Source organism: Mustela lutreola, chromosome 15, assembly GCF_030435805.1.
Source record: "Mustela lutreola isolate mMusLut2 chromosome 15, mMusLut2.pri, whole genome shotgun sequence".
Classification (NCBI taxonomy): Eukaryota; Metazoa; Chordata; class Mammalia; order Carnivora; family Mustelidae; genus Mustela; species Mustela lutreola.
In genome coordinates this window covers 1429750-1455656 of record NC_081304.1, presented here as the reverse complement: position 1 = coordinate 1455656, position 25907 = coordinate 1429750, and the positions used below count along the sequence as shown (strand labels likewise).

The 25907-nt window shown below is 59.1% G+C and overlaps 1 protein-coding gene and 2 long non-coding RNA genes across 4 annotated transcripts in view; 1 reads left to right on the top strand and 2 right to left on the bottom strand.

Annotated features, from left to right (window-relative positions):
- Positions 1-2414: 2414 nt before the first annotated feature.
- LOC131816790 (uncharacterized) lies at positions 2415-5613 on the bottom strand. Its single transcript, XR_009348183.1, has 3 exons — positions 5540-5613; positions 3232-4473; positions 2415-2701 (listed from the first exon to the last, which is right to left on the bottom strand). It is a non-coding gene; the product is annotated as an uncharacterized LOC131816790 (long non-coding RNA).
- LOC131816789 (uncharacterized) lies at positions 4394-7627 on the top strand. Of its 2 annotated transcripts, none has more exons than XR_009348182.1 (4): positions 4394-4483; positions 4784-4854; positions 5097-5297; positions 7495-7627. It is a non-coding gene; the product is annotated as an uncharacterized LOC131816789 (long non-coding RNA). The 2 variants fall into 2 exon arrangements; XR_009348181.1 differs by having other exon boundaries at positions 5074-5297.
- Positions 7628-9426: 1799 nt separating this feature from the next.
- Positions 9427-25907, bottom strand: part of LOC131816668 (collagen alpha-1(I) chain) — a 28314-nt gene continuing 11833 nt past the window's right edge. Inside the window, exons 4-10 of the mRNA XM_059149596.1 lie at positions 17177-17247; positions 16645-16757; positions 16190-16243; positions 13322-14434; positions 11983-12146; positions 11448-11561; positions 9427-9736 (exon numbers count right to left, since the gene is read on the bottom strand). Coding sequence (XP_059005579.1) covers positions 9427-9736; positions 11448-11561; positions 11983-12146; positions 13322-14434; positions 16190-16243; positions 16645-16757; positions 17177-17247 — 1939 coding nt within the window. The remainder of the gene's footprint in view (positions 9737-11447; positions 11562-11982; positions 12147-13321; positions 14435-16189; positions 16244-16644; positions 16758-17176; positions 17248-25907) is intronic.

The window sequence follows — 25907 nt, the reverse complement described above, 5'->3', positions numbered from 1 at the left end:
CAGTTTGTGGAGGAGGCTTGGGCCACTTAGGAGTGGGGGGTGTCCCTCCCAGGGACCCTTCATGGGGGCGCTGCTTGCAGCCCCCATCAGCCTCACCCAGGCATAGTGGCCCTGATTCCTCCTCTGTCCCCTCCTTTCGTTGGCCCCGGGCACCAGGCTGGCCCCAGGGTTAGCTGTGGAGGGGTAGGGCAGGGTCCAGGCGGCTGTCAGGAGAGGCCTGTCCTGCTAGGCCGGGGTCGGGGCGGGGGGGCGGACACGGGGACACCCAGCCTCTCCGCAGCGGGCGGAGTCCTCAGGGAGACAACGTTTCTGGGAACCAGGGACAAATTCCTGGCAGAGCAAAGAGCAGAGGCTCCGGGGCGGGGCCAGGCAGGCGCGGTCTGGGGGACTGAGAAGCAGGACTTGGGACTGTTGCAGGGAGCAGGGGGTGGGAGATGGCCAGTGTCTGCTGGCACTGGGGTGCAGAGGACGGTGCCCTATGCCAAGCCCCGCTGCCAGCCTCCCCCTCTGGCTGGGGGCCTCCGCTCCTGTTCTTTGGCCTTACGGCGACGTGGTAACAGCCATCCTGAGGGGGCGGCAAGACCCGGATGAAGGGCTCAGAGCCCCCCACCGCCCCCAGCCCGCGGCCACTGTCACACAGGATGCCAGGCCTGCATTCGGGGCCCATCCCTCATCGGAGAAACACGGCTCTTGTCTCGAGCTTGCTGACCACGGCCAAGGGATGGACACACGGATGCAGGGGTGCCTGCTGGCTCAGGGGGACCAAGGGGAGCCTGGTGCCATGAGGGAGGCGCACCCAAGAGTGGGGGGAAGCAGAGGGGACGTCCTGACCAGGAAGAGGCCCGAGGAGGGAGGCCGGCCCAGTCAGCCACGGCCGAACATCTTTGACTGGGCCTGGAGGGGCAGGGGGTCATGAGGCGAGCTCTTCGGAGCAGGCTGTCTGTCCGTCCGCCTGCCTGGAGCTCCCAGGCCCCAGGGATAGCTGAGGCTGCAGGGAGCAGATGGGCCGGACCCGGAGCCCTGTCCCTGCCCGAGCCCCCTGCAGGCCCACGAGGCGCCCCCCGCACCCCCACCGGCCCGGCCCCTTGCAGGATCTCACGCACAGGAAAAGCAAATTCAAGGAGGAAAGCCAAAGTCTGGTGAGCGGGCCTGGAGGCCTGTGCTGCCGATGGGGGAGGCTGAGGGGCTCTGCAGGCTGACTGGGGTCTCCAGGAGCAGAAGAAACGGGCCGCAGCCAGCCCAGTGACAAATGAGCAAAGGCCACCAAGGCGGGTCCTGAGTGTGAGCCGCCTCGTGAAAATGCAGAAGGCCCCGTGGCTGCGGGGGCGCTGCCCGGGGCTGACGGTGCCCTCCCCCAGGGACGGAGCTCCTTGTCCTCAGGGGCACCAAAGAGCCTGCCCAGGGCCTTGGAGCTTGGGGTGCGGAGGGGGGTCCCCAGCAGTCCAAACCAGCCCACAAGCCCCAGACCCTCTCTGAGCCCGTTTTCTCTTCTGCGGTTTTCTCTTGGCCGGAGAGAGAGACGCGGTGGTGGCCGTCACACTCTCAGGCCCCTGTAAGCCCTCCCTATGGCCGGAGCAGCCGCTCCCCTGCAAGTGTGCAGAGCAGGTCTGGGGCACTGATGCGGGGCGTCAGCGGGGGGGCCTGGAGCTGGAGGCCGAGTGAGGACCTCGCCCCCTCCCACCCAGGGGCTGCCGCAGGGGAGAAGCCAGGGGGTTAGGGCTCAGCTCCCTGCTCCCCCTCTGGGGCCTTTCCGCGCCCCTGCTTTCTCATCTGAGGAATGGGGAGCACCAGCTTCTCCTGAGTTTTAGTCTTTCTTGGCCTCAGTTTCCTGTTTAAAAACAAGTTAACAGGCTCCTGGGTGGCTCAGCGGGTTACGCGTGTGACTTGGTTCCGGCTCGGGTTGTGATCTCAGGTGCAGAGCTGGAGCCCGGCTCTGGGCTCCGCACTCCCCGGGGAAGTCGGCTTGGGATTCTCCCTCTCCCTCTGCCCGTCGCCCCCACCCCCCTGCATCGCACTCTCCCTCTCTTGAAAATAAACAGACAAACAAATAAATGATAAAAAAAAAAAAAAAAAAAAAAAAAACAGGGCCCCTGGCTGCCTCAGCCTGTGGACCAGCAACTCGATCTGGGGGTTGAAGTTCAAGACCCGTGTTGGGTGTTGAGTGCAGAGCTTACTTAAAAATAAAATATTTGGGCGCCTGGGTGGCTCAGTGAGTTAAACCGCTGCCTTCGGCTCAGGTCGTGATCTCGGGGTCCTGGGATCGAGCCCCGCGTCGGGCTCTCTGCTCCACTTTCCCTGTCCCTCTGCCTGCCTCTCTCCCTGTTTGCGCCCACACTCGCTCTCACACACACACTTTCCCTCTCAAATAAATACGATCTTTTTTTAAAGTTTTAGAAATGAGTTAATGACAGCAAACTCCTGGTGTGCGGATTTGAGGCAGGATTTCGGAACTACCCTGGTTTCCCCTTCAAGGGCGTCCTGGAGAGCGTCAAGGCCTTCGGCCCTCAGGGGTACGGACAGGTGTCTAGGGGCTGTGGTCACTCCTGTCAGCTGCATTTGAGTAACAGAACCGCCCCCTCATCAACGCTGCGGAGCCAGAGCAGTGGCAGTTCGGGCCCCGGAAACCAGGGCACACGCTAGGATCCCCGCGAAGTCTTCGTTGCAGGCTGGGCGCTGCCTGAGGGCCCCAGGAGAGATCTCCCTGTAAGGACATGCAAATAAAATGTATTTGTGTATATTGATTCTGTATCCAACAGCTTTTTGTTTTTTAGTTTTTAAAGTTTATTTATTTAAGTAACCCTCTACACCCAACGTGGGGCTCGAACCCACGACCCCGAAATCAAGAGTCCCCACCCCCTCCCAGCAGCTCTTTTTAAACAGATGCCGTGGCGTCTGCTCCCTCTCCTCCCTTGAAAGCCAATCTCTGAACCACTTGGGAGTCGGTGGCAGGTGCTGTGACCATGTCCTGCACACCCGGCCGGCCGTCGGGCAGGCATCGAAAAGGCGGGCTGCCGACGTCCAGGAACGGCTTTCACGCATCATCGCACCCAGGAGACCAGCTGGTCCCGCTCTGCTCCTGGTCCCTGGTTCTGTCCATAGTCCCAGACAGCAGACCCCCCAACCCTGAGCGTCCGGCACACTGCCTGGGCCTCGCACTGCGATCACTTGTCCATCTCTCTAACCGCCTTCCTTGTAAAAGAGACGCCCCCTTCAGTCTTCCTCGCCACTGACCTTGGACAGCTTCCAGAGCGCTCGTTCTGCACAGCGTCCTGTGACCGGGGTTTCCCCCTCGTTGGACCTACGGCTCCATTCAGGGTAGGTATCCTGGACGAGAGCAGAGACCCCGCTCCCCAGTATGGCTGGCCTCCCCCCATGGGCACCGTCAGCCACACCCAGGTCCCAACGACAAGGCTCCCTGATGTGGCACCTGCTGGGTCTCCTCTGAGCTGCCCAGGGGCGCGGGGCAGGGCACAGGGAGGAGGCAGGACCCAGGAGGGCTAGAGGTGAAGGGCAGAGAGCCTGAGGTGTGGGGCTCAGGGTTCCCTGGAGGGCTGGGAGCAGAGCGGCACCAGGAGAAATCCCTTTCCCTTGGCAGAGTCTCCAGGAAGACCCAAAGGGTGTGGGGTAAGGGGCCTTGGGGCACAGGGTAGGAGCTCCGAGGGGCTGTGTCCAAGGGGAAGACAGGAGCAGCCTGACCTCTCTCTCTCTCTCTGCAGCCACGGGTACCCAGCGAGCAGGCTGAGGACGAGGGGCTGGGGAAGTGGTGACATCCCTGACTTCCCAAGCTCTTCTCTGACGGAATCCCAGAGGTGGTGAGGCTGGCAGAGAGACGGGCCCCTGCCAGGTCTGAGCCCCCGGGTGTGGGGGCTCAGAGGGCCTCTGGGAAGGCCTTTGTGTTGCTGCTCTGGCTCTCCCAGTACGCGAGGTACGCTGTGCCGTACCAAGTTCTAGGACATCAGATCAGCGTGTGGCTGGTGTCTGCCGGGGCCCCTCAGGCCCACCCAAAGACAGCCCCAGGAACACCTGCTGCAGGATGGAGAGCAGAGTTGGGAGCCCTCTTCCACCCCATCCTGGCCCCACTCACCCAGGGGAGGTGGCCCTGATGCCAGGGGAGCGGCAGCAACCCCCCCAGGGTCAGAACAGTGCACAGCAGGGCAGGAGCAGCGTGTGCAAGTCAGGCCCATCGGGCCCCAGGAACTCAAATCGATAAACAAGCATAGAGCAAATTCCATTTCAATGAAAACATCACCAAATGGCAGATTCCCAAGCCCCAGGACGGGGGTCGGAGAGCCCGGGGCCCAGCTGGGCTCACTCACCCACCTGTCAGCATCGGCCCGATGGGGAGGGGAGTGCATTCTGCTGTCCAGCCTGGTTCCCGCGTCTCCCCAGCAGACCAGCGCCACCCTCCTGAACGTCCACCATGTTGCTGGGCCTGGCTGGGGTCGAGAGGACCAAGGACCACTAGACGGGGACCTTGGGGATGGTTTGTGAATTGTTAAGGTTCCTGGCTACGTGTGGGTCCGGGAGGCCAGGGGGCGGGGGGCGGCAATGACACCTGAGGGACAAGGCTGAGAAGGGGCCTTTCGTGAGAGAAGAGACCTGAGGGGCAGAATGGGAGGGACTTGGTGTAACCTGAGGTTAGAGGTGGGGAGAGAGGCTCTTACAGCCCTCTGCTCTGCAGGCCACACTCTTATCATACGCCTACCCCAGGGTGCCTGGGGACGTCTTGGGGCGGGGGCTCTGCCAGGACAATGCCCCAAAGCCCACGGAGACTTCTCCACAGCTTTCCTGAGGCCAGGACACCATTTCCCACAGTGACTAGAATGGGCCCAGCCTGGGTGTGCGGAGGTCATGGTAGGTGATCCCAAGCCCAGGAAGCCCGGGTCAGCTGGGTGGCTCGGGGCCAGGGACACAGCCCCAGGTGGGAGGAAGGGACCCTGGGGGGCCCTGCTGGGGTGACGAGTTGTCTTGGACAAAGACAAAGGCAGGCTTCCTCATCGGATGGACCTGGTTCGGTCCTGCTGTGTGGCCTCGGGCAAGCAACTAAACCTCTCTGTGCACCTTGTCTTCAAGGTTAACAGTCATTTCCATGGCAGGACGGCTGTGGGGACCCACAGTGCCAATGTTGTAAATGCGGCAAGGACAGCACAGGGCGGCTCGGCAGTGCTCTTAGCGGGCCTGGGGCTGGCAGTGTGGTGGCCCACCCGAAGACAGCCAAGCCCACGGAGGGGTCAGCACGGCTAAGGGTAAACAGAGGATGGCCGAGGGGGGCCACAGGTGGTCTCTGCACCTGCCAGGTGAGTGGGATGGCCTGTCCAGCTGGGGCAGACAGCTGGGAGCCTGGTTCCTGCAGCCTAGCAGGGCTTCTGCTGTTCTCGCTGCCCTGCCCCCACCTTCTGCCCCCGTCTTCGCCCCTCCCCCTCCATCTCAGCCTGGCTCTCCCAGCTTCCTGGTGGTCCCATTGTGACAGCAAGGAGGTGCTGGGGAGGCCTGGACGGCGGGCTGGGCGGCGTCCCAGGCCCCCGCCCCCAGTACTGACCCTGCAGCCCATCCAGGGTCCTGGGTGGTAGTTGGACTGGCCATGCTAGAGCCGTCCACAGGCGTGCTGGTCACCCCCAGGCCTCCCAGGCCTCTCTCCAGGGCGTCTGGGTTTTCACCAGGGACCCTGGAGGGCCCCTGTACGGTCACATCCTTCAGAAGGCGCTGAAGGCCAGGCAAGGCTGCCGGCTATGCAAGATCCTGCTGGGGACCCCACCACGGGCGCTGGGCCCGCCTCGCCTCTGGGCAGCTGAGCCCTGATGTGCGGAGGCCTGCTCGGCCACAGACTTAACTCCCCTCACCACCCCTGCCAGACAAGGCCCACCTGGCCCAGAGCCGGAAGATGAGAGAGAAGGGGCTGGGCCTCTTTACAGGATGGGGGAGTCCCGGCGAAGTTCTCCAAGCCCCAGGCCCCCTCTGCTGGAGTGGACCTATGAGACCACGGTCACTTGTCTCCGGATGGGGGCAAGTGGCCCTGCTCCCCACCCCAGCCCCTGGCCGCCCTCCCCTGCCTCTCCTCCTCGGCTCCCAAGGGCGTCCTTCACCCCCAGCCTGGAGGTCTCTGGGCATCCGGTCAGGGTTCCCCTCCCCGCCCCACACCTCCCTTGTGAAGGACGTCCTTGGTGTCCCTAGGAAGTACTCCAGACGCTCCCATGAGACCCAGGTCACACAGCAAGAGAGCCAGGATGGGGGGTGCAGGGGCGGCTCGGCCCCTTCAGAAGCACCCTCACGCCTGCCCTGGCTCCGCAGGCCCCCCGGGCAGCTCAGCCCCTAAATTGAGGGAGGGATTCCCGGCTCCTCAGAAGGCTCTCGTCATGCTAATGGCTTTTCAGGGGTCCCTGTGCACCCGGGCCCCCGACTCCCAGCTGGCACGATTAGCAGTGAGTTCAGCGCCAGGAAAATTATTAATTTCCATCCTCAAGTTTACTTCTGGGGAAGTTTGCCAATTAATTCCGCAAACCGAGGTGGCCAGAGTAAAAGGGAGAGGCAGGCAGGGACCCGGGACAGTCCTGGTGAGAGGTGTGGGGGACGCGGGTATAGACGCCGTCATCCTCAGGAGACTGGAGGGCACAGACACAGCAATTAGGAGCCTCCCCAGCTCCGACCCACCCATGCCACTAGCAGGTGGCAGGAGGCAAAGCTGTCCTGGTCTTCTGGGCCACGGCTCCTAAAGTGTGTGTGTGTGTGTCTGTGTGTGTGTGTGTGTCTGTGTGTGTGTGTGTGTCTGTGTGTCTGTGTGTGTGCATGCGCGTGTGCATGTGCTGTGGGGGTTGGACTGGGAGCCCCAGCTCTCACGGTCTATAGGTGGGAACAACAACCACGCTGACAGTTCAGCGCCAGGTCTGACTGGCAGGAGCTGGTGGCCTTGGGTCCTGTGACAGCCAGGGCCGCAGTGTTGGTCCTTCATGTGCTTTCTTTCTCCCTTTTGTGCAAAGTCAGGCCCCTCCACTTCAATGCCAGGTCCCACCCTGGCAGCCTTGGCTCCCCCAAGGAGTCTCACGGGTCCCCTGTCCCTGCTCTTGCCTTGTCCCGCAGTCTGGGCGCGGGGTGGGCAGGGTCCGGGTGCTGCGGAAGGAACCAAGGAGACACCCGTGCACAGACTGTCTGGGCCCCGAGGCCTCGGCATCGCAGAGAGCCTCAGCGGGAGTCAGGGGACCCTCCAGAGGCATCAGGAACCGGAATGTGATCCACACGCAGGGGAAGGAGCCACAGGGGGGCTCCTGACAGTGGGGGGGAGGGGGCACCAGGCAGGTTCCCTCTGGACCTGAGGAAGCAGCCCTGCTTCCCTCGGGATGAGCCGGGGACCACCATGCCCAAGACGCCAGGGCCCTGGGGGGCAGTCCTGCCCAGCAAGCTTCCAGATGTCCGACTCAGGAACGCTGCCCCCAGCCTGCTCTGCAGCGTCCAGGAACAGAAGGGCAAGGCCTCCAAGTGACTTTTCTCCGCTTTTTAAAGGCAGCCCAGAATATTCTACTTCTGCCGGCCCGAGGCCCAGCCTGCCGCTGCCCATGCCTCTCCGTCTCCTGTGCCCCCGGCGCAATTCAGCCAGGCCATGCCTGTTCCTCCACCAATGCCCTAGCTGCCCTCATCAGGCCCTAGAAGTTCTTAAAAAGGTAAATTAAAATAAATGGCATTTTGAAATCACGAGGAGGAGTGATGGTATCGCCTTTAGTGCATAACAGCCACTCGTGAAGTCTAGTCCTTGTAGCCTTACTCGCCTGGAGACCGGCTCAGGGCCCGCCGTCCACGCGGGCTGGGGGATGCGGCTCCTGGCCACGCACCGGGCGGAACAGCAGCGTGAATACATCGAGGCTTCGGGAAAGTCCTGGAGGCGACAGGTAGAGCCCCTGCCTCCTGAGGGATGGATGGGGCCCTGGAGAGGCCTCTGGGCCTGGGGTGGGGGGTGGGGGATGAGGGGTGGGGGGAGCGGACCTCTCCACTCTCCTTCCTGACAGAGGAGGAGGACTGCAGAGGCAGCAGCCCCTCCACACTCCCCCCGCCACGCCCCGGCACAGGGGAGCAGAGTCCGATGGATCAGCCGCACGCCCCAGGCCCGGGAGCTAGCCTGGCTTTTCCGGGCCCCGCCGGGGCATGGCCACTTTCTGAGGCTTCTTGCACCACTATGGGAGGGGCTGGGAGGGCGAGAGACCCCTCCTCTTTCTACACTTGCCCTGGGAGTCTGCAGGGCTGAGGCCGAAAGTAGAGTAAGGGCAGCGGTGGGCAACAGAGCTCCCCAGTCTCCTCCCGGCAGGCAGGTGGACAGGCCCTGCGGCCCTCCCAAACCCTCTGTTCAACGACGCGGTTGGAACAAGACCATGTGCCCAACCGATAGAGAGAGAGGGAGAGAGAGAGACTGAGAGCCAGCCACTACCCCTCGTACCACTTGTGCTGAACTCCATCCCCAGGGCCCCTGCCCCAGCCCCCAGGGCCGCGGCCCATTAATCTTTAACTGCCTCTGGGCTAGCGCTGACCCCGAAAGCAAACAGGAATAGGATTCCTGGGGAAGGGACACTCCGGCTAGGGGCGGGGGCGGAAGGCTCCACCTCATCCCCCCAGCGTCGCGCCCCACCGAGGCTGGAGAAGGGCCCTAGCTCCCCAGTCCCGAGCCCTGCGGGTCCCCAGCGCGGAGGCACATTGCGGAACCGGAGCAGAAAGCCCAGCAGGGGGTCGGGGCTGGGGCGGGGGCGGCGGTCCCCGCTCTTGGCCGAGGTCCCCGCAGCAGCCTGGGGGCAAAGGCGTCCCGGCAGAAAGCGGGGGCGGGGGCGCTTCCTCCAGAAATCCGCGGGGCTATTGTTAACACTTTCCGAGGCCAGGGAATTTTTCCAGGAGGTTGTGACGGCCCCCAAATAATCATAATAACGCCCCTCCCCCAGCAGCAGGAATTCTGGAGAAAACAGCTGCTGCCGCGATCCGGCCGAGAAAAAACCAGGTCAGGCGCCGCGAAGATCTAATTTAAGGCGCGCACCGGCATCCGCACCGCCCGCGGCACGCACCGCCCTCGCGCCCGGGTGCGGGGTTCGCGGCCCGGCAGGACTGGGGCGCGCGCCGGGCCGGCCGCGTTCTGGCCCGAGACTCGGCGAGGCCCTGCCCTGCGGGGCTGTCGCGGCGGCCCGGAGGCCGACCCCGGACGGGGGACCGGGCGCGGCAGGCTCGGGGCTCCCTCGGTGATCCACAAAGCAGCCCGCCCGTGGGGGAGGGGAAGAGCAGGACCCGCCGCCGCCGGGAGAGCGTTGCCGACCTCAATCAGAAGTGACAGCAGCAGGGGCCGCGGGCGCGGGCGGGCCGGGCCGGCCGGGCCAGCAGGCCCCATCCGCGCCCCTGTCTCGCGCGGGCCACCCGGGGCGCCTTTCTCCGCGGGGCGCGGAGAGCGCGGGCTCCGGGGTGGGCTCAGAGGCGGCGGGGGGCGGGCTGGGCCTGGAAAGTTCTTGGAGCTGGCGCCCACTCCCCGCGGGCCGCACGGGGTCCGGGCTGGAGGGCGCAGCGGGTCCGCGAGCGCCGGTCGTCCCGGAGCGCAGGCGTTTCGCACGCGGTGGCCAGGCCCCGCAGCTCCCGGTCCCCAGGGTCCCGCGGAGGGTCCTGCGCCGAGCCGCTGTCCTGGCACACCTCCGGCCCCCCTGGGTGCTCCGGGGGCCCGAGACTCCGAAGCCGGTGCTGGGAATTTCGACGTTTCCAGAGACCCCGAGGAGCGGCCCCGAGCCTGCTGGTGGGGGAGAAGGGCACCCAGTGCGCGGTAGCGGGAGGGCGGGCTGGCGGAGCCGAGCGGAGGAGGCCGCAGGGGACACAAGGCCTGCAGCTCCGGGTGTGCCCCCTACTCCCGCCCGGGGTGTGAGTTCCTGTCTCTGGGGCACAAATCAACAAACAAATAATTCTGGTATTTCCCACACTGGGGAACCGAGGCGGGGCTGGGGGCAGGTGTGTGTGAGAAGGACTGTCGGAGAGAGGGGGGACAGGGTGGAACCCGCTGGATTTTTTTTACTTTAAAAATTATTTTATGTCACAATCACTTTTCGTTAAGACCACAAACATCCAATTTGGCTTGGCGTAATAAAATCAGCCGGAGCTCCCTTAAACGGAGCCATTCCGGTGAATGAAGTTGTGAAATCCAATCTATTGTATCCATAAAGGAGAATGCTTTCGTTGTAAATTCGGGCTATCAGGCAGCCATACCTGGGGCCCGCCTCCCCTCTGGATTTGCTACTTGAAGGCTTATCAAATTACTTCAAAATGTGGGGCTACCCTCTCCATATCTCATGGCAACAAAAATTAAATATGGCAACATTTCTTTTAATGGTAGGAAAAGGTCAGGTACAACCCCCACAACAAGGGGGTATAATTAAAGAAAGACTTTCCCCCTCAACCTCTCCTCTGTGTTGGGAAGCGCCGCCACTATTTCACCAATTAATTCGAGTTTCTAAAACAATCTGAATGGGCCAAGGCTTCCTTCATGTCCTCTTCAGCTCCGAGGCTGCAGAGCGTCTAGGGCAGAGCTCCCGGATGGATCGCACTTGGGCCCGGAGGACCTCGACGGCCAGACACCTGGACCTCCGGACCCCCTGGTGCTGGGCCGTCTTGGCTCTGCCCCAACCAACGGCCGTGTCCCTGCCCGCAGTCTGTGCACCTGGGCCACAGAAGTGCCTGGGAGACCCGCTCACTCCTTCCAGCACTTGTGCTGGGCCCTGAGGCCTAGCACATTGTGGGTCAGACAGTCTCCGCAGTGGCCTCCGCAGTGGCCAGGCCAGACAAAGGAGTCGCTCAGGAGGGGTTAATCCACCCCCAACCCTTCTCCATCCCCACCCCACAACCTCCTGGGGCAGCGTGGGGCAGGGAATGGGGAACACCCTGGTAGTATTGATCTGCTTGGCAAACGGGGTCGGGTCTGGGCTGCTGTTCCTTGCATGGGGGTCCGGGGTCCCAGGCCCTCCCCCTGTGGCACCCTCCACGTCTGAGAATTAATGGACTCCAGGCTTGGGCTGGGGGCATCGTGCGCTGGCCAGAAGCCGGGCCCCCCAAAGATTTCCCACCAGTGCTCCCAAAGAGGGGTGTTGGGGACAGGGAAGGAGGAGGTGGAGAAGCTCGAAACTCCCAGGTAAGGAGGACCGGCTCTGTCAGGCCCTCGCAGATTTATGAGGTGCCGGAGGGGTGTCGGCCAGGCCTCCGGGAGGCAGCCAGCGCACCCGCCTAATCTTTGACTTCCATCTAATCATTTTGTTCCTGCCACTTTCGACTCAGTGTCCAGAGAAGCAAACAAAGGGAGGATGGGGGATGGGGCCACTCGGCAGCATGGAGGGATCCGCGGGGTCCCCCCCCCAGCACAGTGGGCGCCCCTTGAGCCCCAGGCTCCTACCCTGCGTGGGTCTCCGGGAAGGCGAAGGACGAAGGGTGATCCCAGCGGGACGTGAGGGACTCACTCTCCAGGCCGGCTCAGCTTCCTCCACTGGTTAGGGTGGGAGCCGCGACCCCCCAGCGGGTCTCGGCGCCTCGCGCAGGCCGCATCGCCTCCAACGCGCTGCCAGGCCGGGCTCCTTGGGAGGAATCCCCGTGAAGGCCCTTGGGCGGCAGGAGAAAGAGAAATACTTTCCCCTAAATTGCAATGGAAGCGGTTCATGGAGAGCGTTGGGCCGGGTGCCCCCAACCCGGGTGGTAGAGAAGGCAGCGGGAGGTCGGATGTCTTTTCTTCCCACCAGATAAAATTATCCGCCCAAGCGGGTAAGACTTAAGGAGTGAAACTTTCGTTTTTCATGTTAAAAAAAAAAAAAATCTAAAATGGAAAATGACTTTAGTGGTCACCACCCGTAAGTCAACTAAAAACAGGGATAATTAGAGTGTGGGGAATTCGGGGGACCATAAATCTTCGGCGCCTTTTCTACGGAATCGGGAGCCTTTACGGTTTGTTGAGTTTTATTCCAGGGTTTGGTGGATGCGGGTCTGCGCCAGGAGCCCCACGCCGGGGCGAGCCGGGCCGCGCGCAGCGAGGGCGCCGGGAACCCCTCGTCTCCGTCCCCGGAAGGTGGAAACCGAAACTGCGCGCTCTGCCGAGCGGAGGGGCTTTTCCTGTCGTCGGGGCCCCTCTCCGCGGCCCGGTACCCACGACTTGGGACAATGTGAAGCTGGGTGTTGTCCAGAACCCGACTCCGGGGCGGGGGGCCTCCTCTTCTTTCCAGACCAGCTCCAAGGAGAATATTCGAGTGTCCACAGGGACGGCGAGGTGAGGCAATTTTTTACAGCGTGCCCCACTCGCACCCCCACCCCTTTCGCCCAGGCCCTTTGTTCTCATTTGGGGGGAGGCAGGAGAAAAGGACACGAAATCACCCCCTCCGTGGCTTCATTTTCAGTATCCCCCGAACGGCAAAGAATACATTTCACTCCATGGGGGATTTTCCCCCACCGGGCAGGGACCACATTTCCAGTTTCCCACGTAGGACTCTTCCTTTTGTGAATCAGTCTCCAAACAAAAACACCCCAAATCCAAACACCACCTAAAGCCCCATCAAAAGTGGGCAGGAGGAGGTGCATCTTCCTTCTTAAAGCGTCCCCCAGATAAAAGCGCGCCCTTTCCTGCAGCGCTCTCCAACCCTCCCCTTTGTGGCAAAGACTCAGTCCCATCCTAAGAACGGGGAAGGGGGGGCTACAGGTTCACAATCAGAAGAGTTCTCCCCCCAAAACGATTCTCAGAGGACTTCTTTTGTTTGACGTGGGCATGGGGGAGGGGAAGGAGCCCGCCGGAGGGCGGCTACGGGGCCTCCCCTATCAACCCCCCTAAAAAACAAAGCCCGCGGCCTCTCCTAACCGGCAAGTTCGGGGCTCCTGGGGCTAGGAGGGAGCACTACGGAACTAGGGGAGCTGCCCGCCCAGCATGGAGCCAAGGTTGGGCCTCGCCTTTCTGAGCTCCCTCCGACCCTCCCCAAACTGAGCCTCACAGCTCTGAAAAGAATCCGGGTTTTCCAGGGGATGAGGGTGAGAAACTGCAGGGAACAAAGCGCCGTCGACCCGCTCTGGGACCCAGGCAGGGCTCGTGGTCTCTGCGGCGAATTAAACGGAACCTGGAGAAAACAAGCTTTTGCAAAGCGGCACGAGGTCCCAGCCCCGAAGCGGAGCGGAGGACGGTCCCCCCGCAGGGCCTGCAGGCGCAACCCGGGCCGGCGTCCAAGCCGCCTCCAGCCGCCCCCCCAGAGCCCTGCAGAGAGACACGCTTGCAGCGAAAGGCTCTTACACACCAACCGGGTTTTTATTCGTTCGCTACCCGGGTGCGCTCCGGGCGCGCTGGAAACAAGGAAACACGTACCTGGCGGCGCTCCGAGGGCGGCCTCGCGGGGCCTCCGCTGGCGAGGGGACCCCCAGAAGCCACTCCCCGCCCGGCCGGTCGCCCCGCGGCCCGTCCCTCCCTCCCCGGCGACGCACCCCTCCGAGTCAAGTCCTCAGGAAGCGCGAGGAGCTTCCAGTCCCGGCGCAGCATCCAGCTTCCAGGGCGCCGTCCCCGGGGAAGTTCCCCGCGGCCCTGCAGGCCGGGAACGGGGCGCCGAGGCCGGGGAGCGGCGCCTCCCGCCGCTGGGCAGGGGCTCTCGCCGTAGGTCGCGCCCCCGGCCCGCGCGCATCCTTCCGGGCCTGGGCTCCGCGTTCCCCCGTTCCCCCGTTCCCCGCCGAGCTCCGGAGACGGCCGCGGAGCCCTCGGGGAAGACGAGGAGGCGGCAGCGGCCGCGGTCCCGGCAGGAGCCCCGGGGCGGGAGGGGTGCTGGGCGGAGGGGCGGAGGGGCAGAGGGGCGGAGGGGCGGGCGGGCTCCCCGCGCCCCGCGGCCGCCGCCCTCCAGGGCACCCCGCCCCGCCCCCGCCCTCGCCCCGCCTCCGCTCGGGAGTCCTCCCCTCGCGCGCCTCCCCCCGCGGCGCCCCCTCCCACTTCCGGCCGCCGCGCCTCGCCCCCCTCCGCCGCGGCCCAATCACCGCCCGCCGCCGCCGCTCCCTTTGTCTGGGCCGCGGGCTCGGGCCAATGGCGGTGCGCGGACACGCGGGCGGCGCGCGTCTGGCCCAATGGGCTGGCCGGACGGGCCGTGCGGGGCGGCGCGGGGGCCCCGGGGGTCCGCGCGCGGCAGGGAGGCTTCGGGCAGGCCTGCGCCTGCGGCCGGGACGGCGGCCCCGAGGCAGGTGGCCCGCCGGCGGCGGCCCGCAGCGTTGTCTCCCCTCTCGGAGTCGCCTCCGCTGTGCGGGAGGGCGGATGGCACTGCGGAGCGGGACGGCGGCGCGCCCTGGAGCGCGAGGCCCTGGGGGATTTGGCCCGAGGGGCTCCGCGCGCCCGGCGCCCTGCAGAGAAAGGCAGCACAGCGGGAGGGCGCGAGGGTCCCTGAGAGCCGGTGCCCCCGAGGGACGTGCCGCTTAGAGGCGTCTCCTCCCCGAACTGGGACCCCTGGGGTGGGAGTGAGGCCCAGGAGCCAGTCCTGGCCGCGCTCCCTGCCTGGAGGCTCTCAGGTCACCCTGGATAAGGAGTGGCCGGCCCTCTGTCCCCATGAGCCGGGTCATATTGAGGGGGAAATGTCAGAACGCCAAGAGGCGGCGCCCACAGCCTCTCAGATCTGGGGGCTGCGCACCTGCTGCCCTTGATGTCCTCCCGCAGGTGGGCTTCCAGCTCCCCTGGACGGCCGGGTCACGGGAAGGGTCTGTCTGTGCCCTCACGCAAGCCCTGTGGGACGGAGAAAGGTTCTGACCTCTGTACAGTGTCCTTGTTGCCTCCTCACGGAGGGAGAAGGTGAAAAGCTCCAGGATGCCAGATCGCTCCTCTGGTCCCCTTTTCCCTAGGAAACATGCACACACACACACACACACACGCCGCCGCGTGTCGGCTTGCTTCTTCATGGGGGATTTCTGCCCACGCCGCTCCGGTACCTTCTTTGAAAGTAGAAGACATGGTCTTCATTCCACAAGGAGCAACAGCCACCACGCATGGCAGAGAGGGTGGCTTCCAAATCTGGGCTCAGAGTACAATCACGGATAAACCCGAGTAAGATCCTGAGCACAGCACTTGTGGGTGGTTCTCTTCCACAGCGGAGATTGGGAGAGATTGGGAAGGTCCTACTCTGGGGGGTGAGTTGGACACCAGGATGAGGTGCTGCCTGCCACAGGGACCTGCCATGTCACACGGACCCAGAACTCATCAGGTTTGGCTGAGGTTTCTCAGTCCACACATTACTGGAGCTGATGTCACCAAAGTCACCATGCAACTTTCATGTCTAAGGCCTCAAGACAGTGATCTCCAAGGCTCCACTCTGGGGTTGCCCACTCCAGGTCTAGGTGATCCTGAGGCAGGCCTGGAAGGCCACCCCTAACCCTGGTGGCAGCCCACAGACCCTATCAGCTTGTCCTTGGAGATTTTGCTCCCTGGGATGCAAATCCTGAGAACTGACCAGGTTCGGATGCCACAAGGAGATGAGTAAAGATGGTGATCTGGACCCTTCCTGGCAGCCTCTGGACTTCCCCTCGGAACCAGGAAACGACAGAAAAATTGAAAATCCATTCTAACCAGGAGCACAAGAAGGGTGCCCTCAGTGGACCAGAGATCCCAAGGGGTTCTAGGGAGATGGGTGGTGGTGGGACCGGTTGCTCTGCCCCGAGGGGAGAAACTGAACTAAAAGCAGAGGGCAGGGCGCCTGGGTGGCTCAGTGGGTTAAGTATCTGCCTTCGACTCTGGTCATGATCCCAAGGTCCTGGGATCAAGCCCCACATTGGGCTCACTACTCCGTGAGGAGCCTGCTTCCCCCTCTCTCTCTGCCTGCCTCTCTGCCTACTTGTGATCTCTGTCTGTCAAATAAATAAATAAATCTTAAAAAAAAAAAAAAAAAGAAAAAAAAAAGCAGAGGCCGCAACTGCTGGCAGGCGACAGGAGCTCAGGGGATGCTGCTGTGGGGCCACAGGGACAACTGTCAGGGTGACTCCTGGGGGGGGCCTTGTGGGGGCAGCTTCACCCCTGGCTGCCAAGCACCAGACAGCAGATAAAGAGGAGAGCCTACAGGTGCCTAATGCCCAGAAGGAACATGGAGTGCCCTGTCCCCTGAGCGGTCCCCAAGCCCCTCAGCGGCCTGCTGGACCCTCCACACAGTGGCCATAGGCCACTAACAATGTGCTGATGGACAAACGGAATGCCTGGTGTCTGAAGAGGACCACAGACCTGGAGGCGGCGGCGCCCAGGAAGTTCCCGAAGCAGGGCAGAGGCCGCAGCTGTCTGCGGGGATCGGGTTCCCCGGTCCCCTGGTCACAGGCTAGACTCCGTTTCCCAAATTCCTTAGCAAGTAGGTGTGGCCGGGACACCAGCCCTTGTCCAGTGGAACTTGAGCAGACGGGACAGGTGCCCTGTCTGGGAATGGCCCAAACCCCCTCCTGGGGGCCTAAATGGTGACAAGCCCAGTGAGGGTGACGGGAAGCTTCAGAGACTGCGGGTCACCATCCCGGGCTCTGAAGGCCGGGGTTCAGGCCACCGCCACTCGGAGCCCTGGTGTGGCTTCTCCGGAGACAAAGCAGCTTTTCCGAGTTTGTGTGGTCACAGCAGGTCTGTGCAGTCACGCCAGGTCTGTGTGCTGGGGCTGGCAAACCCTCGAGGTTCACTGCCCCGCAAGAGACCCTCACGTCCATCTGCAGGCCGTGGCCCCCCCGGGCAGTGGGAGGCACTGCTGTCCTTGCCCCTGGCAGTGCGACCCCGTTGGCCCGCGGGTTGTCGGCCGGCGCCTGGGGAGGCTGCGCTGGAAGGGCGGAGGGCACAGCGCCATGTGCTGGGGGCGCCCGAGGGGCGGGCCTGCGTCCAGGCCCCAGCGACCCTCAGGGCTGCGAGCCTGAGCATCCGTGATTGTGGCCCTGCCGCCGGACGTCGGGTGGTTGGTTTGCTTGCGGCGTCGCTGTGGCAACGGCTGCCTAACCCGCCCACCACAGCTAAGGCAGAAACGGGTGCCCGGGAGCCGGTGTGACAAAGCCCGAAAACATGTGGCGCTGGCTTCGTGCTCAGCTCGCGGGGGACAGGGAAGCGGACTTGGCGAGCTGGAAATAATAACACACTTCCCTTGTCGGGTCGTGGCAACACATTCAGAAAAACTGGGGCAGCGGTCGCCAAGGCCCCAAGGGCAAGGGCGCGTTGGCGGTCTCTGCAGCTTCCCTGTGGCCTCACCGGAAAGCCAGGGCCGGCTGGCGGCGTGGCCCGGGGGGCCTGGGACTGCAGGTTGGAAGAGCCCCGCACTTCTGAGAGGGGGAGGCTGCATGGGCATGAGAGAGATTTGGGCTTTGGGCTGGGCCATCTCCATGGAGATGAGGTGCTTTTCTCCCTGGGGGAAGCCTGGGTGCTTCTGGACCTCTGGAGGCCAAAGGGCAGATGTCTTAGCTGCCCAGCCCTGGGCCCCGCAGCAAGAACCTTCCCTGGGTTCCCCTTGCAATCAGTGTGACCAGGTGAGCCGTTCTGTCCAAGAGCATGTGGGAGAAGCAATGTGTGTCACCTTCAGACGAGCCCGGAGACCTCTCTTGAGACTTTTTCTGTGACTCCCCTTCCCACGGCCAGGGCAGGGACAGTCCAAGCGACCAAGGAAGCCACCTGCTGCAAACAGGACCTCCTACCCCAAATGGGATGCTTGCCCTGGGCAGGTGAGAGCTTCAGAAGCTTCTAACATGCACAGTTACATGCGGGGTCTCAGTGTTACAGGACTTGAGTTGTGCTTGCCTACAAAGAAGCAAGAATTTCCAGAACACTCGGAACGTGTAAAACAGCATCTGTAATACCATCATAGAGAAAAAAAGAGATTTTATCCTTTATTTTATTTTAGGATCTTTAAGTTTTTTTAATTTATTTATTTTTAAAAGATTTTATTTGGGGCGCCTGGGTGGCTCAGTGGGTTAAAGCCTCTGCCTTCGGCTCAGGTCACAATCCCAGGGTCTTGGGATCAAGCCCCGCATCGGGCTCTCTGCTTGGCGGGGAGGCTGCTTCCTCCTCTCTCTCTGCCTGCCTCTCTGCCTACTTGTGATCTCTGTCTGTCAAATAAATAAATAAAATCTTAAGAAAAAAAAAAGAAAAAAAAAGATTTTATTTATTTATTTGACAGAGAGAGAGATCACAAGCAGGCAGAGAGGCAGGCAGAGAGTGGGGGGGGGAAGCAGACTCCCTGCTGAGCAGAGAGCCCAGTGCAGGGCTTGATCCCAGGACCTTGAGATCATGACCTGAGCTGAAGGCTGAGGCTTAACCCATTGAGCCACCCAGGCGCCCCTAAACTTATTTGACAGAGACATAGCAAGAGAGGCAACACAGACAGGGGGAGAGGGAGAAGCAGGCTTCCCGCTGAGCAGGGAACCCAGTGGATGTGGGGCTCGATCCCAGGACCCTGGAACCATGACCCGAGTGGAAGACAGACGCTTCACAACTGAGCCACTGAGGCATCCTGATTTTATCCTTTAAAAACAGCATCTGGGGAAGCAAACTCTCAGATGATTTTTGTTTTTTTTTTTCTTTTTTAATAATTTTATGTATCACACAATTTTTACAAGAATATGTTGTTTATATGTTCAGAGGAACAAAACAACAAAACCAGGTTTGTTGTGAAAAAAATTAAAATGAATTTTAAAAGATACCTTCCAGAAGTCAACTATCTTGGGACACAAAAAGTGTGGACGTTGAAATAAACAATACGTTAAAAAAAAAAAAAGTGCTCAGGAACACCTGGCGGGCTGTCAGTGGAGCATGTGATTTTTAATCTCGGGGTGGTGAGTTCAAGCCCCACATTTGGCATAGAGATTACTTTTTAAAAAATGGGGGGAGGGGCACCTGGGTGGCTCAGTGGGTTAAAGCCTCTGCCTTCGGCTCAGGTTGTGATCCCAGGGTCCTGGGATCGGGCCCCACATCGGGCTCTCTGCTCCGCAGGGAGCCTGCTTCCTCCTCTCTCCGCCTGCTTCTCTGCCTACTTGTGATCTCTGTCTGTCAAGTGAATAAATAAAAAATCTTAAAAAAAAAAAATGGGGGAAAAAAAAAAGGCCAAAGAGTAGAATAGAAACAGTGGAGCCACGAACTAGTGCGCTGGAGAATTCTCTAGAACACAGAGTAAAATGTAAAAAGTTATAAAGTAGGAAGAAAATTTAAGAAGCATAAAAATTAATTCCACAGTTTCCTATATCCCGTTATTTAGACGGAATTCCGAAGCACAGAGACTAGAGGGAAAGCTATCTACTGCAACAGAGTCCAGGAAAACGCCCTGGCCTCGAGAACACACATGACAACACTTTGGAACCCAGACAAAGTGAGCAAATAAAAGCTCCCAGTGGGGGAAAAAAAAAAAGAACATGTTACGTCCAAAAAAAGAAAGAAAAGGATAAGCCTGATGTCAGACATCAGCAACTTCGGATTCCAAACAATTCAAGGTACCTTCACAGTTTGGAGGGGAAATTATTTGAGCCTGTGATTCTCTGCCAGGCCTAACAGCCATTCAGCTGGGAGGAAAAACAAACACTTTTTTGGGTCATGCCAAGTGTTCAGAGAGTTTATTTCCAACAAATACTATCTGACATAATTACTAGATTATATGCTCTAGCAAAACGAAAAATGAATCCAAGAGGAAGACAGGGCGTACAGGAGTCAGTGAAATTATTTTTATCGGGGAACTCGTGCTGGAAAATCCTCTCAACAGCCTGGGAGGAAAATCCCGATGGAAAGTGTGGAAACGCCCGGAAGTGCGTCGGATTCCTGCGGACAATCTGGATCCTGATTAACTCTCAACATGGGTACGAAAAGGTAAGTTCACATATGCATGCTAAAAATTTTAAGTAACCACTAGGTGCATAGAAGTATGGTATAAGCCTTCGGAGCCATTAGAAGGGAAAGCTGCAGCAAAGATGATTTTTGAATCTAAGAGAAACAGGAAATGGGGGGTTGGCAGGAAGCCTCCAGATGGAAAGCTGAGGCTAGATCACAGGACTGGATTTCAGGACCCTGGCGATCACAATAAACGCGAAGGAGTTAAAGTCATGCATTCAAAGGCAGAGACCCTTGGGATAAATAAAGGTTTAAAATCCAGACCCCGGCTGTCAGGGAGGCTGACCCCAGTACCCAGCCTGGACCCACAGAGAGAGCCCAGGCAGGAGGTTCCTGAGGCCTACGAGGAGGGCTAGGACAGAGTCATCACCCTTTTCTTTCATTTCCCACTGCAACTTGGCGTTTGGTGCAGGCATCTTGAAGTACTGTTTCTGTCCATTAACACTTCCAAATTTTGTAACTATGTAATGTATTAACGAAGAAGCTCAAATCACATACGGATGTTTATGATATATTAACACACATGTGTACAAAACATAAAAAATCATATAGATGTTGATGATTGTATTTGAATATAGTTGATTTCTCTTATAATCCTATGTGTTTTCTGTATTTAAAAAGCTTATTCTGAGAAGGGATCCACACACCCCCAAATGCCACTAATCTCCGTGACTCAGCTGCTGACCCCACACCCGGGCAGGGCGGACACGCACGCACGCAAAGGGACGCGGGCTCCAAAGACTCCAGGACAACCCGTTACTTCTGTAAGCGCTCCTGTGGGCAGATGCTCTGGTCTTCCCCTGGATCCTGTTGGGTTTGGGTGAGAATCCTGCAACCACCAGTCCCCTCACCCAGCCTGAGGGCGGTCCAGCCCCTCCCCACCTCTTGTAGTCAGAGCCCAGGAGCCCAGGTCTGCGAGAGACACTGCAGGACCCCAGCTGTCAGCTCCGGCGCCCGCCCCCCTCCTTGTGTGAAATGTTAAACTTCATCACTGTTGATGCCAGAGGAAGATGGAGTCTCTGCTTCCTGTACCCCCGCCCGGAAGAAAACATGGAGCAAGCAGAGAAAATGGTCAAAGGTGACAGCGGGCTAACGGGCTGCTCCGCCGTCTGTGTGTGGGCCGCGCTGTGAGAAGCTGTAGGGCTGCACATGTCTATTTTTAAAGATTTATTTACTTCAGACAGGGGGAGAGAGAGGGAACGTGCAGGGGGTAAGGGTAGAGGGAGAGAGTCTTAAGCAGAGTCGGAGCAGCACCGAGCCCTACGCAGGGCTCCATCTCAAGACCCTGAGGTCGTGACCAGAGTCGAAACCAAGAGTTGGTGGCTCAAGCGACAGCGACCCCAGGTGCCCGGTAGAATTGCACATTTAATACCGGTCCCCATCCGTGTACGTGTACTGTCCTTCAATTCATCATTTTTAAAAATGCCATAGCAGGGACACCTGTGTGGCTCGATGGGTTGAGCCTCTGCCTTTGGCTGGGGTCATGATCTCAGGGTCCTGGGATTGAGCCCTGCATTGGGCTCTCTGCTCTAAGGGAAGCCTGCTTCCTCCTCTCTCTCTCTGCCTGCCTCTCTGCCTACTTGTGATCTCTGTCTGTCAAATAAATAAATAAAATCTTAAAAAAAAAATTAAATTTGGGGCACCTGGGTGGCTCAGTGGATTAAGCATCAGCCTTTGGCTCAGGTCATGATCTCAGGGTCCTGGGATCAAGCCCTGTGTCGGGCTCCCCCCTCTCTCTCTGCCTACCTCTTGCTTGTGATCTCTCTGTGTGTCAAATAAATCTTTAAAAAAATTTTAAGTTTAATTTAAAAATGCCGTACCAATGGTAATGGTTGCACAACATTGTGACGGCTCTTCATGTCACCGAATCGCATGTAAAAATGCTTTAAATGATGAATTTTGTATGTATAGTATACCACAACAAAAAGGAAGAAAATTTCAGAGGATTAGAGAAAACATTGCTAAAGCAAATGCTAACAAAAGGGAACATATGTAGTAATGCTAGTAAGAGAAATGGAATTCAAGGCAAAAGGCGTGTAAAGCGATCCCCCAAAGTGCACTGCATTTCCCTTCCAGCTGCCACAGAGCCGTGCCAAGTGCATTGGCTGTCCTGTAGCCGTTCAGCTGCAAATGACGGAAAACTTAACACTGACCTGCACGTTGTTTGTTTCATGCGGCAAGAAGTGCAGACGTTGGAAGTTTACGATTAACAGAGCGACCTGAGGAAATTGTCAGGGGCACAGATTCTGTCTTTTGGCAGCATGTGGCTTATGTCCTCATGGTTACAAGATGGCTGCTGTGCCTCTAGTCACATCCTTTTTCCAAAAATGAGCAAGGGAAAGGGCCAAGGGGTAAAGCTTTATTTCCACAAAGCTTCCCCTTATTTTTAGGTGGAGAAGTCCGCAGAGGTTTCTGCCCACATCTCCTTGGTCAGGACTAGGTCACACGGACACTCCTATCGTCCAGGGAGGCAGAGTCTGCGGCACCAATCACAAACTGCTATAAACCAACTAACATGTCTTCAAAACACAGAGAGCAAAAAATCACAGGGTTCACCTGACTGGCTCAGTTGGTGGAGCACAGGATCTTGATCTCAGGGTTGTGAGTTCAGGCCCCGCATGGGGTGTCGAGATGACTTAAAAATAAAATCTTTAAAAAAAAATTATAGTGTACACAAAGCTGCACATAGATCTTAACACACCAGCCTCAGAAATCGAGAGACCCAGTGCACAGAAAACAATGAAGTATATGACAGCTTTAAAAGGCACAATTAACAAATGTGATCCCACAGATCTCTGTAAGAGAACATTGTGATGGATGAACAGAAGCTCTATTATTTCACACGTATGGACTGGTCACAGAGCTGTCCATTTATTGGGTCACAAAAGAAATCTAATAGATTGGGGCACCTGGCTGGCTCAGTTGGTGGAACACTGGACTCTTGATCTCAGGACTGTGAGTTCAAGCCCCACACTGGGAGCGAAGCCTACTTAATTGAAAAAAATATATCTCGACTAGATTACCAGAGCAGATACCATGCAGTTCACATTCCTTGACTACAATGAAGTCATATAGAAATTAAGAGGAAGTAGTTTACATAAAGATTAATCACTTGGATGTTTAAGGACATTGACATAACTCTTGGCTAAAGGAGGAAATCAAAACAGCAATTGTAAACTATTTATAAATGAAGAAGCAATGAGAGTATTATAAGCCTGTGTGCTTATCCCCAAGGAATAACTGAAAATGTGCACCCTAAGGACATTGTGAGAAGGCAAGAAAGACTGAAAAGGAACAAATCCAGCCTTCGAGTGAAGAAGTTTATAAAAAGCAGCAAAGAAATCCCAGCATTTTAGCTAAGGTTTTTACATTTGTGTTCATAAAGGAACACAGGACCTTGAAACATTTCTGTTGGTTTTTCCCCTTTGGGTTGGTAGAAGAGTCAGGACGATCCCTGTCTTCCATGCTTTGGGGCGGGGGTGTTCCCTATCTGTCACTTACCTGTCCCATGAAAATGTGGCGGAACTTTCCTTAAGACCATTTGAGCCTGGTGACACTTCTATGGCTAGATTCTCGACAATTTCCACTGATCATTTCTACTTCTTCTTGAGTCAGTTTTAGGCTTTTCTTCCTCCTAGGAAGTACTCTAGGTTTCGGTTTCTTTCTTGTTGGTGTACCACACATTCTCCTGCTCAAACAAATAGACCCCCGCTCTGCATTTGTATGTTTGGTCCCTTTCCCCATCCCGTGCTTGTGTGCGTGTGCGTGTGCGTGTGCGTGTGCGTGTGCGTGTGCGTGTGCGTGTGCGTGTCTACACGCCCGAGGGGTCTTCCTGCAGCTCCAGAGGGGCCCTCACCCCGACAGTGACATCTCTGCTGCATCCTGTCACCCTTCTCTCCCCACTGGCTCTTCTCTCCATCTATAGACGTGCCGGAAAGTAAAGAGCCAACCCCAAACGCCTCCTGTGCACGACTTCCCCTTAGCCTGCGCTCTCCTGCACTCCCTCTCGCCTCCGCAAGACATCTGGAAAGGGTAGTCCTTCCACTCCAAGGCTTCTGTCCTGTCCTGGTGTTTCCCCAGTCCTTTGGAACAAGTACCCCTGTCAAACAGACTAAAATGAATGACTGCAAAAATAAAACAAAACCCCAAAGGCATCCCCAGTGCGGGCCCTAATCTTGCAGGATTCCGCAGCCGTCCATAGCCCTGCCAGCTCACTGTGCATATTGCTAAGTGCTCTGTCTGGGCTCCGGGGCTGCTCAGCCGGGCCTGGTGTCGTGCTGCAGGGGTGTGCTGGCCCACTCCGGAATCCACAGCCTGGGGCCCTGCTTCCACCTTTGCCTCCAGAGGCTCCAGAAGGTCTCCCAGGCCTCCCCTCCCTGGGCAGCTCCCTGGAGGCCTGGGCCTTGCCTTCACTGAGCCCGCTCTCCTGTGTCCTCACCTTCCTCTGTTTCCCCACCTTTCGCCGCCCACCCAGTGGGCCCTCTTCTCCTGGCCCTCTGCGCGCTCTGTGCTCTCTCTGCAGGACCACACTGTGGGCTGGGTCTTCCACACCTCCGTGCCAAGAACGTCCGGATCTACCCTCTAGCCTCCTCCCGGATGTCCACGGCTCCTCCGGATCAGCGTGCCTGTGTCGACACGGGTTCTTGGAGCTAACTGGGGAGGATATAGGTTGGCTCACAGATTGGAGGGCAGAGCTGCATAACTAGGCAGGGGCCAGGGGCCTAGGACAGAAGCAGGGGTGCTCCTGGAATCTAGGGGGCAGGAACCTCCTGCTCAGGCTTCTCCAAGGGAAGTTTCTGCCCTGCTCTGGCCACTAACCCTGCATGACAACCCTCAAGATTCCGCAGCTAAACCCCCACTCCTTTAGGCTCATGCTTCTATGAGCCAGAATCTGGGTCTGGTGCAGCGGGTCCTGATCTCTGCTCTGCGAAGTCTGAGGTTTGGGCTGGGAAGACAGCTGGGGGTGACTTGAACAGCCTGGGGCCTGGAATCATCTGGAAACACCTGCATTCCTATTTCTGGCAGTCGATACCAGCTGTGAGTCTCTCCTGTGGCCTCGAGCCCTGCAGTCTGGAGCACCGGGCTGCTTACAGCTCAGTCCTGGCCTGGGAAGGGAGAGAACTGAGCCGAAGTTGCTGGTCTTTTCTGACCAAGCCAGCCCAGTCAGCAAGACCAGCCCCGGATCGACGGGGCTGGGGAGACGCAGATCTACCCACTAATGAAAGGAGGATCGACTAGTTTGTGAGCATTTTAGTTCTCAGACTATGGCGAGAAGGGAATGTCGCAGGAGCCTCTCTCAGCTCTGCCGGAGTGGAAATTCCAGGCAGGGAGAATCCGACCGCTGAGTCCCGTTCATATGCAGAAAGATCCCCGGGGAGCCCGCTTCAAATTCAGACTGCAGGCCCGGAAGTTCGGTCCCTGAATTCAGGGTGGGGCCTGGGAAGCTCGCAGAATAGCTCCCATAGTGATTCTGATGCAGGGTCCCCAGGGGAAACTCACTTTGAAAGACATCAGAGTGACTTTCTCCGGGTTTTTCCAAACTTAGTGTGAGCCATCAAGATCACCCCACCCGGCTGCCGGCTGCCGCCAGAGCTGGGTGGATACGTGATGGAGGGGCGGGCCCCAGGCCTGGCTGCGGGCTTGGAACGAGGGGTCCGCCACCAGTAGGAGATGCGAGAGATGGCGGCCAGGGCTCACGGTCTTCGGCCTCGCTGGCCACCTCACCTCTGTCCCCTCGCAGCCTGCGAGCCCCACGGAGGCAGGGCGCTCCTTGTTTTCTGTCCCCAGCACTAGCCCAACATCTGCTCACAGCACCTCCATAAATCCTTGGAATGGTCTGGATCGGCTGTGTGTGTGTGTGTGTGTGTGTGTGTGTGTGTGGCTTAGCCAGGGTTGTGGGCTTGAGAAGACTTTTGTCCCCAGAGAGCTGGTGGTTCTCCGTCTGAGTGTAAAGCAGAACCAACGTGGGCGGGCGGGTGGGGGGGTTCCTGGGTGGCTCAGTGGGTTAAGCCTCTGCCTTCGGCTCAGGTCGTGATCTCAGGGTCCTGGGATAGAGCCCCACGTCGGGCTCTCTGCTCAGAGGGGAGCCTGCTCCCCCACCCCGCCCGCCTGC